Below are 13,866 nucleotides of genomic sequence, written 5' to 3' on the forward strand. Positions count from 1 at the left end.
ATGTCCATCTCCTTTCTGCTGAACTTACCTCAATCAGGTGCAATTCTCACACAACCTAAGACCCCTGCAGGCTTCTAGGAAGAGTCAAAGTCCTTCCTGGGCAGCCCAGGTACACGGAAGTAGCTGAGTGTCTCCCTCACCAACAGAAAGGTGCATTTAAAGAACCTCTACACCAGGTACTGAGCTGTGATTCGGAGCCCCCAGACTTGTTCCATACTCTGAAGGCAGTCAGCCCCCCTTAGTGTGACACTCCACTGACAGCTGAGCTTGCAAAATGACTTTCAAATTATTCCAAGGCTCACAGCACCAGGATTCAGTAAATCTACATTTGTGTATGGCAGTGCTCGATCAAGGCTTGCAACTGGAGCAAGGGCCACACCTGAAAAAGGAGATGAGGAAAGGGAGGAGGAGAGGGGCGGAAAATATGGGATCAAACTGCACACACAAAACAATTTTTCTTTTTATTATGAAAACAAAACAAATGCCCCAGGACCAGGGTCCGTGATTACCAGTAACATCAAAGATTACTTTCTAAATTTTTTTTTTTTTTTTTTTTTTTAATTCTGTTGTGTTTGAGGCCAGCAATTTGCAATAAACAAGCTAAACTACTTACATTGACTCGTTTCTTTTTCAGTAACTGACATTTACAGGAATATACTAGAAATGGCACTAAAAAGTTTTAAGAAAAAGAGTTACGGTAAATTTGCATGCACATCATACAGAAAAGTAACAATTTTTTTTATTTTAAATATTAAAAAAACCCCAAAATAACAAAACAAAAATACAACAACAAATCTTTCTGGATTAGGTTATGCCAGTATCAGGGCTGTGTTCTAAGTGGCCTGTGTCAAATCCTAGCCGGTGGTTTAATTTATTTTTAAAAATGACACTTTAAAAAGATATGCAAATACCATTTTCTTTAAAAAATGCAGCTCAAGCAAGATAATGCTGCTAGTGTGATGAATCCTAAATTTATCTTTAATGATGCAGAGCCTGCCCACAGTTAGCCCTAGTGGTAACTGCTCATGGTTGAGAATGGAATGAGATTTTAAAATCCAGTACTAAAAAGGGTGTGTTTTTACTTTGTCATGCCCCGATCCCGTCCCCCCAGCTCCAACCCCAACTTTAAAAAACATCATTCCTTTCAAAACAAGGAAAATAAAAATTAAAAACTGGTCTAAAAGTCCCCAAAACAGAGAAAGAACTAGATTAGGTAACTGCAGTCTGCTTCTACCACATAGAGAACATGGAAAGAGACCTCACGGGGTGACTAAGTCGGATATTTACACACACACGTGGTTGTGTGTGTGTGTGTGAGGGGGGGTGTCACACACAGTCCTGAAACATCAGTTCTACAGTTACAAACCCTGTCGGTAGGAAAGGTTAAAACCACATCAGTACAAAATTGAAATGATTCTGTACAGACAACATTTGGTTAGCAGAGAACTGTTGTAGCCAACAGGTTCCTTCGGTCGATGGATCAGGGCCTGAGCCCACGGGATGCAGATCTCCCTCTGGTCCCACTGAGCCACGAGACAGGCTGAGTTTACAATCAGAGAAAAGTTTAACAAAGTTTTTAAAGGTGCAATAATGCTGGTTGATTGGATAAAGGTCTGGTCAGATATTTTGTCAAAACAGGAATTCGTCAGAAAAAGCAGTTTCAATAAAACTCTTTGTGTGTATGCATACATATGAAATCATACTGATTTCAGTGAAGTTTCTCCTGGAAAACAAAGTTAAACTTTGTTCATTCAAGAAAAATTCTACCATAAAAATTTATTTTTTTTCTTTTTTTTTTTTTTTTTATTCTTAAGTTTAAAAATGTTATTTCAAACGTTCTATGCTTGATCATTTTAAAGTTATTTCGTGACATCCGTACTGACACGTCATGCAATACAAACCGAGTTAAATAAATGCTCTATTGTTTCAGTTCCCAACTCATTAAGGGCTGCTGCTACTTACTATGGACTGGAAACATCTCTTCTTTCCTGGAGACACTTGGGAGATACAAGAGGCACCACTACAGACATGGTGGGGGATAATGAGCACTATAAACAGTGTGAGAATTGAGAAGTGTAAGAACAACATTTGGAAATGAGGAGTCCCCGATTCCTTTCCTGAAATGAAGGTCATGCCAAAATGGATTCCTCCTGTGAGCTGCCATTTCGTAGGGAACACCTCACTTTCCATGAGAACAGTTTCCCTCTAAGTGGTAGCCCAAGTTGCAGCCGGTAGATCAAAGCTATGCAGGTAGTTCTTCACGCTCCGGGGTGGTTTTGGCAGGTTGTTTTCCTTGAAAACCCCCAAGCTGGGGTGGTTTGCCAGCTAAAAGAGGGATCCTCCTCCAGCCCTGCAGCCAGCCTCAGGCCAGGCCCCTTCCCATCGCTCCACACGTGGTCCCCAACCCTTTGGCCTCCAGCTTTCCACTGATTTTGGTGGAACAGACCTGCGGATCCCAGAGGAATGTCTGTGCCCTTGCCGTGCTCCAGGGGGGCTGTCCTTGATGTCAGAGGACGATGGGATGCTGCAGAGCCACGTCCCCAGGTGGGCAGTGATGCTGCTGAGATGCTCTTGCCTCCAGCACCGGCTCCGGTTTGTTCTCCACAAGGGAGCGACCACCACAGCCCATCAACAGCACAGCTCAGGTTAATGCACACAGGAAAAGGTTCCAAGCAGGGAAAACCAGGAGCTTGTTTATCCAAGTTGTCATGGCAGTGAATTGGTTGCAATTAGTTCAACTAAAACACGAGCTGGTTTCGATAATGCAAGTCGCACACAGAAGGAGAAGCACAGATGAAACCCAACCCCGTTAAAAAGAAACCCAAGCTCTTAATGAGGTGAATATTACATTTCCTCGTGTAAATTCTGAAAATATATTACTAAGGATCTGTCTGGGGGGAAAACTTTTTAAGGGTAGGATTTAAAAAAATATAGGAACTAAAATAACTCCATTGTCAATGGAAAATAAAAATAATTAACTTCAGTAAGAATCAGAACATTTTCCTTTCAAATACTGTGGGAAACAATCTGAAAGGCTTGAGAGCCTCCTGCCCACTGTGGTCACCACCAGATTTTGAAAGGCAGATGGCCAAGGTTCAGCTAATCAAACCTTGGTTATGGGGCAGTAAGTGACTGGTGGATGCAGCTGAAAATGCAAACCATGGAATGCTAAGAACAGGCTGGCCCTGTGCTTCCCAACTTCCCAGCACAGGGACATCACCCAGATCCCACATTTGCACCATGGGGCCTCTGGCAAATCACTGAGACCACAGGAAGGTGAATTTTAGGGCTACACCACATCAGAGAGGCAGCTTTGGGGGCTGGTGCTGGAGAAGGAAAGGCATAACTTTCTGTTAGAACTGTGTATTTTTTCTTTAAAGAATTTACAATAAACTTCTGCCCCTCAGATTACAAATTTTATATAATTATAGAACCGGTGTTTTCCTGAAAGCTGGATTAGAAAAGGATAAACCCCCCACTGTTCTACCAAAAAAAAAAAAACAAACCCAGAGGGGAGGAGGAAAAAGACCACTGGAAATATCACTGAGAAAAATCAAGAAATTGTATCTGACTATATGTCTCCAAAATCTGTACAAAACAGGAAAAAAGGGGGCTGGGGTGAAAAGAAAGAAAAAAAAAAGTAAAAATGAACACACCAAATATGACAGAGCACCAGACACATGACAGATGGGACTGTAGCACCTGTAGGTATGAAGCCCAAGGTATATAAATAAAGTTGCAGATTTTTATTTGCTTTGTTGGTGCTAATTTGTTTGTTTTTGAGATGTGGTTGGAACCTCATTAAAAGTCTGCACGTCTGCTGGCCTGCAGAGATGCAGGCTTTTGTTAGGTTTTATTACATTTTGAATGACCAATGGTATTTAATAAATAAAGTCACGGTATATACATGAAATTAGGGACACTGAAAACAGAGTGAATTGCAGCAGTGCAGGTCAAAACATTAGGCTGGACTCAAAAAAATAGCAAGTCTTCAAAAACTGGCTCTTTTCTTCCTTTTCTCCCTCCCCTCTTTTTTCTTTTCAGCGAGGTAAAGCACTTCAGTGCCTGGAAACCTGCACCCTGCACGACAGAGAAGTAGCATTCCCTTTGTGGGAGCTCACTACTGAAACAATAAGGAGAAGGGGGGGGAAAAAAGCAAACTCAAGCAGAAAACCCAAACCCACACAAAATCCCTCTCCACTTCCCCTGCCAGCTCAGCCTCAGCTGGAGCTCAAGTGGTGCTTTATTTTAAGCCCAGACTGAGGTGCTTGTCATGGAGAAAATCCCTAAGCTTGTGTCCAGTAACGAGCACATGACTTGTCTTGGTCAGTGCAGGATCACCCCAAGGTCCAGCTGACAACTTCCAGCCAAAACCTGTTTTCAGTTCAATGAAAACTTTCATAGACAGCATCCATTTCCTGGAAATTATCTATTTCATGTTAAAAATAACATTCCCAAGAAACTTGAGTGTCCCTCGCTCCCTTCTTCCCAATGAATCCCCAGGAAAAAATGAAACTTCTGAGTGGAAAAACCAAGAAATGCAACCACTTATATTGCTCATGTGCTTAAAAGTTAAATTCATGCTTAAATACCTTCCTGAATAGGTGCCAATGCCTCTACCAAGATTAAAAAAAAAAAAAAAAAAAAGCATGTTAGCAATCCACAGTACATGAGAATTTTTTTGGATTTTTTTTTGTTTGTTTTTATGTAAAAAGATGATAGCATCTGACATTTTCATCACACCGTAGACTTCGAGATTAAGAATACTAGTGCTAATAACAAATACACCAACTAGTTCAAAAGCTAACATCTTTCAGATACAGTACCATTTTACAGAGATTCCTTTAAAAAAAGATGGGTTTTTTTTTTACCTTGTGTGAGCCAGGCAGGCTTATTAAAAGAGAACATTCTGAGGAGAGGGAAGGGATGGGAGAGAAATGTACTACAAACCTTGCAGAATTTTCTATTTATCTCCTGCTAAGAGCTCAAAGTTCTTCCATTTTCAACAAATTTTTTTTCGGATAAATGTATTTTAGAGACTTTATGCAAAGGGAACTATTTGTCATAAAGTCTAATTCACACGCACACGCAAAGATCTTTGACCTATTAAAAGAGAGCACCCCCCCCAAAAAAAAAAAAAAAAAGGAAGATACCTTTTATAACACTGAATTAAAAAATAAAATAAAAAAAGTCAGAGAAAGAGAGAGGGGATAAAACCTGACCACCGTAGGAGGAGAGCAGTACGTTAAGGAGGGGAAGGAACACTGCAGAGCATCGGGGAGGGGGATGTCCGTTTGTTTTGTGTCCCAGTGTCCGTAACTCATTCCGAATCGCTGCTGTCCGAGCTGGAGCCGCTGGAGCTGCTGCTCCCAGACTCGGAGGAGCTGCTGCTGCTGAGCCGGGAGGGGCCTCCAGAGGGAGTGGAGCCGGATTTCTCTGCGGGGAAGAAGGGGGCGATGTGGTTACTCGCAAGGAACTGAAATAGAGAAGGTTTGCCCACAGCCTTCATCCTCCAAGGCTTTGTTCCCAATTTTCCCTGGGCAGCTTACTTAACAGCAGCCTTTGCTTGCTGCCACAAGCCTGTCCTGTCAGTGGATGACAGGGTTCCTCAGGCTGCAGGTGACCATGGAAGTCTGGGATCCACACAGGAGCTCTACAGGAGGGCAATGTCCCCACAGCCCTACAGGTTCAGGTGAGAGAGCGCAGAGCACCTGGAGCTGTGCCTGCTTCAGTGCAACTCTGAGCACAGGAAAAACCCCCTCCTGACCTGTGCAAAGCTGGAAACAGCTTTGTTTGCACTGGAGGAACTTTTTGTAGCATCTTCCACAATTGAACTATGTGGGGCTCGGGCTTTTTTTTAATCCCACAATGGAGAAAAGTCACGTGTTAGATGCTCTGTGGTACTGGTCTGTATGCACAGGCTAATACAGAGGAGATCCTCCTCCCTCTGAAGGAGAAATTGCCTCCAAGACACCTCTCATTTACCACCCAGAGTTTCCACCTGGACAGGGACCAAAGCAGACCCCACACAGGAGCTCAGTGCCCAGCAGTAACAACTGGGGTACCTGTCACAGAGACAAACCCAAGGCTACAAGAAGGCGGAGGTTTTGTCTCTGCGAGTCTGTCTACACAAACAACTTTTGGGGCTCTGTTTTTACAGTAAAACCAAGGCCATTACCTTTCTTTGCAGGTTTCTTGTTGTTGTTTAGCTGCCCACTGACGTCCTGTAACCGTTTTTCTAGTTCTTTCTTCTTTTCCTGAGCTAACTCTTCTTTTGACTTCGCTGCTTGCTTTTTTCCACCTGCAGCTGGGGAGGAGGAACACACAGTTTCTGAAGCTGCATGGATGCAGGGGAAAAGAGTGGACATCACTATTTTACAGGGCATGTAAATCTGTGTGAACACTCTACAGTGACACTGCTAAGATCAAGTGATCACACAGCAACTACACATCCCAGATAGAAGACAACACGTGAAGTTGTCCGACTCATCCAATCACCACCATCCTCTAAACATGCATTTTTTTTTTTAAGAGAGATCTTCTGGAAAGTATTTTAGAAGATAGAAATATCCATGTAATGACCTTGTCATTACAGGTTACTTACCAGCCACTTATATGGTCAATAATTACACATTTGTAATTACAGAATTGTTACATGGGTTTTCTGCCCTGTAAAATAAAGTGTCCCATTAAAGGTTGTCAGGAGAAAAGCATCTGCCAATCAAACTTCCGGTACCTCATGCAAGAATCTACTGTGGTTTATGTTGCTCTAAATATAAAACAAAACAAACAAGGACAAATTAAAAAACCAACTGAGGCAAAGGCTGGCAGACAACAGGAATGTAGCTGCACCAGGATGGAAATGGTGAGAAGTACCAGCAATACTGCAGAGGAAATATTCCTCCAAAAGAAGGAGTAATTGAACGCAGGTGTTGGCCAGGATCAGAAACACCGGGGCCAGATATTTTGCCTGATCCAGCAAGGAAATACCTACGTTTCTGTGCACTACTTTTAAGCAATGATTTATAAAGAAAGAAATCTGGAAAACACAGTCCTAAGAGGGTGCACCCCTGAACACTCATCTCAATAGTCCAGCTGGGGTCAGGCATGTCAGGCTCACAGGTTGGACACCTGAGGTTATCTGTGTTACTTTATGTTTTGGTTCCAAAATTAAGGATGCTTTTCATTCCTAACCACTCTGAAAAATCCTATCCTGAGCTCTTCCAATAGTGAAGGATTCGGGGGAAAAAATAAATTAAAGCAGCGTATTAAAAAAAGAAAAAAGAAGGGTGAAAGTCTGCAGTTTGCTTAGGCCCATGTGAAAATCCTGTGGGGAAGAAATGGAGCTGCTCTGCAAGAGTGGGGAGTGGCTTTTGTGTCACGGCCTTAACAGCACAATTCCCTCTTAGCCAGGACCACTTCAGGTAAGTGATCCTACTGCTGTTTAGCTGGAGCTAAACCCTCAAGGGGCTGTGACAATTCACCTTGTGGAAAAGGCACAGAGACAAGTCTGTCCCTCACTGAACCACACACTCAGTGGCACATGAACACTAACCCTCTGAGCTGAGACACTGAGGGCAATCTGGTGATCAGGCCACATAGGAAGAACAGTTTTGGGCTGAATATACAACTCAGACACTTACACCCAGAATCCACATGTTGCCCAGGTAACTTTGTACAAGTTATTTATTCCCTTGGTGGTTTGGATCCCAACCATGCTTTTTATTTCCTTTCTAATTAGATGCTGAACTATTCAGGATAAGAAACTGATCCTTCCAGATGTGTACACATAACACCTAACACAATGAGACTGAAACCTTTACAGTGCCTTCCAGAGTCTGGATAAGTAATAAAGGCATCACACACGTCTTGCAGAGGAACACAATAGCTCTCCAGGTCTCTGCAGCACGACATCATGGGAAGAAAGAACAGAAAAAAAAAATAGAAAGTTTCTGTACATTTTCTTGGGAGAAAAGGATCTCTAAAAAAATCCCTGTCGTCACATACCCAACAGCTGGATAAGAGAATCTCAACACACATGCCCTGACTCCAAAGCTGAGCCCAAGAGCTGGTGGGGGAACTTACAAAACGGTTTCCTTTGTTTTTTCTGTAAACAAGATTTCACGTATCTCTCCAGTTCTCGTAAAGTTGTGGGCTTCAACGTTTCAAAATCTATTTCTATCTCATCGGGATTGGAGTCTCTGAGGGAAGGTTCCCGTGACTGGATGATGTGCACCACCCTGCCGAGCTTCTCCCCGGGCAGGCGGTTGATGTCCAGGCTGAGCTGTCGTTTCTCATCATAGGTCATGGGCAGACCTTCCTCCTCCTCATCCGAGTCGTAGGTTGCAGATGCCTGTTTGCCTCCTTTCTTGGGCTGCCTGGGGAGGTTGTCAAGCATGAAAATATCCATGGGTACATAGAAGCAATGAATCCTTTTTTTTTTTTTCCCTAACTCCCTTGTAACAAACATCCCAATGCCCTTGGCTTTGAACCTCTTGTCAGACGGCTTGAACAGCACCACAACTGCTGAAAAAGTTCAGCCATCTGAGATCAGCTGTTTTATTCCTATTATATTTTAGCCCTGTGAAGCGTGACAACAAGCCCCAGTGGCAGCAGGGGGGCAGCAATGAAGTGGCACGTTCTTGGTGGTTGCACAAAAGGCAAAACCCAAAACCTTATCTGAGAGCGATCAGGCAGGGATTCTAAGGGTTGGACAGTGAAAACATAATAGTTCCACTGCCAGCTCTAACTTAAAGACTCCCTGGAGTTGTCTGGGAACGGGGACACTATTCAACAGCAAATTAACTGCTCTGACAACTGAGCTTCCCCAGGAATTAATTAAGAACAAGGCTGGAAGCTCTTGGCTCTCCCCTCGAGGCACCTTGCAGAAGGCAGGCTCTCACCTGTTTGCTGTGGTTGTGCTGTTTGCTTTCTTAGCTGGGGCTTTCTTCTGTTGGGTTTGTTTTGGTGGCTGAGCCACCTTGGGTTTCTTCTCCTCCTCGGTTTTTACTTTGTGCTTTTCTTTTTCCTTCTCTTTATCTTTCTTTTTCTTCTCTTTTTCCTTCTTCTCTTTTTTTTTCTTTGGTTTGTTCACTGGCGCTTGTGACAGTGCAGCCAACTGCTCGTGGACAGCCTTCAGCTGGGGGAGAACGGGGAAAAACTGATCAGCCTTCAAGGCAGGATAGTTGATGCCTCCACTACCCTTCTACATCCCAAGGTGTAAGTACATCCCAAAGTCAGTGATATACTCTGGGATCCCAGAAGGAAGCGCAGAGCATCAGCAGTGAGACAAAACTACCGTTACATCAAACACTCACTTATTGCGCAGCTGAGTGTTTTCCCCCTTTAGCTGGGAGAAGGGGAGAGTGTTTTCCTGCATCCCAGCCTAGATGGGATTTTTAAGAACAAAATCAACCCCTTCCTCCTGCTGTGCCCTTTCTGCTGCACTGACACACAGCTCAGCTGTTGCAGTACCTGCTCCTGGAGCTCCGCCAGCCGAGTCGCTCGCTCTTCCTCCGAGTCGGAGCTGTCCGAGTCAGAGGAGCTCTCCTCGCTGCTGTGACTGCTCTCTGTGCTTTTGCTCACCACTGGTGCTGTTGGTGGAGGTGGAGGGGGGGCCTCTGCAGGCTCGTCGGGCATTTTTGCAAACCTCATCTCAAAGACATCCTGCAGAAAGGAGGAAAACTGGTGACTAAAGGAGCCTCGGCCACAAACAGCTCGCTCGGGCCTTTTAAACACATCAGGGTCAGGGTCTTATTGCACTACACAAGGTCCTGTACAAGTAAATAATAATATACAGAAGATGTATGGCCATCTGTAAGGCCAAGAAAATTCTCCCCTTACTTTGACAGCAAGGATTATAATTTTTTAGGAGTGGAAACGTGGCATTAGGCCACGCCGTGGGGAAGAGCACAACTCTGCAGGAGAGCACAAGGCTCTTTCCAAGGGCTGGAGAAATCACCGGCTCTCCTTGGCTGGTGCCAAGAGCATATCCACACCTGGACCTCTGAACTGACACCTTGTAGCTGAGCTAAAGGTAACTCTGGAAGACACATTTGCCAACACCTTTACCTGGAGCTTCCTGGCCATGGCTACCACTTCGTGGTCTGGAGGATTGTACTTGTAACAATTAGAGAACATTAACCGAATATCTGCTGCGAAACCTTGTGCATCCTGGTATTCCCGACTGTCCATTTTCTTCTGCAAACAAACAAGCCAAAGGGAAAAAGGGGAGAAAAAAGCCATGAGCAAAAGGCATTTGTAGCAACTGCGGGGAGGACAACGTGCATCTTGGAGACAGAGCAGCCTGAAAAGTCCCATTTGTCTAAGAGAAGGGGTAGTTTGATTTGGGTTATTGGTTCCTAAATAACATTGAGTTTCTGCTTTATAAAACAAGCAAACAAACACCAGGCAACCAAAGAAGTTGATAATGCTCCATAACAGTTTAAACACTAAGATTCTAAATTTGGGTTGTTTTCTAAGTAGTAAAATATAAATCTGTCAGGGTCCACATTCTAATAGGAAACATTTAGAAAAAGGGTTTGCTGGAACTAATACAAACAAAGATAATGGATATAAAGGGCAAGAGTCAATGAGCAAGTTACAATTACAGGAGTACCTTCAGTGTGTATTTCTGTGTGCTGCTTGGGTATATTTGCCCTGTAAATCTGAAAGGGCAGAAAAGATGATGAAAATCTGGCTCTGACTTCCTGCTAACACAGGCAGGAAGATTGCTTGGCAATTCCTACAGCAAAATAGGTATTTACAGTTAAGCTACACCACCTATTTCTGATTTAAAAGCCCAATTGATACAGAATTCCCCCTTTACGAACCTGTTCATAATGTTACTTCCTAGTGTAGTGAGAATAAGTATCAGGAGCTAAATATTTGCACCTTGTTCCTTTCTCTTATTTCTCAGCTCTCATTTCTGTCCATTTCTCTTGCTGTTTGGGACTGAATGGCATGGGTTTAGAGAACAGTTTAGAGCATTCCTAGCACTTAATTGATTTTATGCATATATTACTACTATGTATAAAACCTTAGCTCCAATTACTCCTGCTGAAAGGAAAGAGAAACTAACACTAGATTTCATTTGCATTTAAAAGACCTGGGTTTAAAGAAATTCTCTATTTGCCAAGTACATACAGGCCTCCCTTTTGTATATCCTGTGCACCTGTATCCCCAGTGAAGGGAAGGGGCTGACTGGCAGACAGGGTGCAGACAGACATTCCCCATCCCACCAGAAATCTGGGATGTTCAGGGTCTGTCATCCACCCCAAACACAAGCAAAATTACCATTTGTTCAATGAAAGCTACAGAAATTTCACATCTACATGAGAGACCTTGTAACTATCTGGAAACACTGCAATGGCTCCCAGAACTGTTTCTGCTGGGAATAGGGCAGAATTTCACCTCCAGGGATGCAGATTCAGAGGGACCTGCTCCAGGGGTGGTGACACTCCTGCAGCCTTGCTCCCTGCTGTGCTGCCCCTGCCAGACATCTGTCAAACTTTTGTCAGGAGAACTCATTCTCTTGGTGAATAAACCAGGAGACAGCCTGGGAGCCACAGCACAAAGGCAGAAAGGGAAATAGGTTTGTGGTGCTCCCGCCTGAAAAGCGTCTCGGGCCAATTCCAAAGCAAAACATATGCTCAAGCAAAAGGGCTTGTTTATTTTAAAATACATCTTACTGTAAGAAAGGCCTTTTTATATTTGTTTGGCATATTCAGTGCCTGATTACTGCCTATGAAATACATTCCAGTGTCTGAGGCTCTGCTTTTCATCCAAACTCAACACTTTTCTAGCCCAACACTTTTAATCTGTGGATTTTTGTTTTGTTTTCTTGTAAAGAATAATTATCTTAACAAAAGTAATAAAGGCATTTTAAATTGGTGGGTGGAATATCTTTGGTTACAAATACACTTTGAGATATCCAGCTGCTTAAAAATAAAGTGATTACATTTACAATTGCAAATCAGGAGCCACAGACAAGCAGGACTGGCAGAGGTACAGGCAGGCCAGCTCAGCCATTCCCTGTCCCACACAATGTCTACCCACAGCAATCTCATTTTTCCCTCAACAATCAATTGTTCAATACTTGTTAATGTTCATAAATTCTTTTTAATGTTTATTTACTTCCTAATGTCTAATGTGTCTCTTGCTCTAAGGTAAGCCTTGTCCTGCCCAGAGTGTGCAAAGAATGTCTCCTCGCTTTCAAGACCCTGAACTTGTCTGTTCTGAAACTACAGCAACTCACTGCAGGAAAATTAACCCATGAGCACAGTTAGGTCCCTGGAGGTAGTGCTTTACTACAAGTATAAATCCTCTTGCACAGCAAGGACTGTTGCTTGCTCACCACTGAGTAAACCAAAGGCAGAGACATCCACATCGCTGCTGCTGTGACCCAGCAGCAGGTCACTACTTCAAGCAGTTCTGCTCTTTCCCTCTCTGTGATGGCCATCAAAGAACTGAGGTGGAGATGAGCTCATGGATCCCATCCCTTCAGCTGTTCTCACTCTGTCCTAGCTCCAGCACAGCATTCCAGCACATCCCTCTGCTCCTGGCTGCAACAAGCTCAGCTACAGCCTCTCCATCTCACCTGCCACCGGCACAGTCACGACAGCCAAGCTGCCTCCTCCACCACACACAGAGAAAACAGCCTCCAAACCCTCCTGAATTCACCTCTGCTGCATGCACAGCCTGGGAAAAAAGTGCTCCTGGACATGAAGGATATTCTCTGAGGAAAACCAAACCTCACATGACCAGAGAACCGAAGTGACAAGACATATTATAGCTGCAGCAATGCTTGTGTTTTAGTTTCTCACATAATTCCTTCCAGATTAGTTTGAAGGCTGTTAGTTGTGCTGCTTTATCACAGCCATTGTCACTTGTGCAGAATTAAATCTAAAACCTTTCAGAGCCACGGAGAAAGTCCCTGACACTGGAAAATTACACTGCCTGTAAATGGCAGCTTTCTGTTCCACACAGTTAACATATTATGGACTGCATCTCAGAGAAGTCACACTGTGATCTACAGGCCAAGAGCAATGATAATAAAACACTCCATAAAAAAACAATACCAGACAGCACTTCAAACAAGTTTATTAAGAGAAATACTACCATGTGAAAAGACAAACCCAGAGTCTTTAGGCATAAAAGACTCCACTGGGTCTGTTATTAACCTGTCTCCAGCTTTCTGCCCTACACTAGTCAGGCACAGAGGGAGACTATCACCTGCACTTACAGATAAAGGACAGAGTTGCACTATTTTAAAAGAATGAAGTCAGGACTATGAAGAGATTTAAGTGTGAGGAAGTCACCAAGAAATCACAGCTTTGCACCTACATTTTGCAGAATACAGCACAGAAGTCACCTAGGCACACATGGAAGTAGCAGCCTTGAGAGAGTCAGGATTTCACTCTCTTCATCTCTAATCTTACTGCATTCACCTGGGACTCGATCTACCAGGCTGCAGATATCTCTCGACACCCACAGCATCCCTAGGAAGTCAAGCTGTAGTAAGAACCCCTGCAGCATAATGGCTGAATGGCAGGGCACATCTGAGCACGACACACTGGTTCCAGATACTACCTAGGATTTACCAAGGAACACAAAAGGAATCATGAACACAGTTGCTCTCCTGTCACCTGGGCACTTAAGACAATCCCAGGCATTGTCTCACTGGCAGCAAAACCCTTCTGGCACACTAGTGAAAGCCAGCAGAAACACTTTAACCTCCTGCACATGGAAGTCTCACCTCCACCTCAGCCTCCATTCCAATGGCTGGCTCACAAGCAGAAGATGGGAACTAAAAAGATATGGCTTTGCTACATGAATATGCAGAAGGGATTCAGAAAATCTCCCAGT

General features: G+C 43.7%; 1 protein-coding gene across 5 annotated transcripts in view; it reads right to left on the reverse strand.

The window, feature by feature from the left end:
- Positions 1-442: 442 nt before the first annotated feature.
- Positions 443-13,866, reverse strand: part of BRD3 (bromodomain containing 3) — a 45,429-nt gene continuing 32,005 nt past the window's right edge. For 4 of the 5 annotated variants that reach the window (XM_027731658.2, XM_039379592.1, XM_039379593.1 and 1 more), the window contains 6 exons: positions 10,072-10,200; positions 9,475-9,666; positions 8,904-9,139; positions 8,086-8,378; positions 6,179-6,307; positions 5,321-5,436 (listed from right to left, as the gene is read on the reverse strand). In XM_027731658.2, the coding sequence (XP_027587459.1) occupies positions 5,321-5,436; positions 6,179-6,307; positions 8,086-8,378; positions 8,904-9,139; positions 9,475-9,666; positions 10,072-10,200 (1,095 nt within the window). Of the gene's footprint in view, positions 5,437-6,178; positions 6,308-8,085; positions 8,379-8,903; positions 9,140-9,474; positions 9,667-10,071; positions 10,201-13,866 lie in introns of all 5 variants that reach the window. The other variant, XM_027731657.2, reaches the window with a different exon arrangement.

Source organism: Pipra filicauda, unplaced genomic scaffold (genome assembly GCF_003945595.2).
Source record: "Pipra filicauda isolate LSUMZ 115617 unplaced genomic scaffold, ASM394559v2 scaffold170_size1570365_pilon, whole genome shotgun sequence".
Classification (NCBI taxonomy): Eukaryota; Metazoa; Chordata; class Aves; order Passeriformes; family Pipridae; genus Pipra; species Pipra filicauda.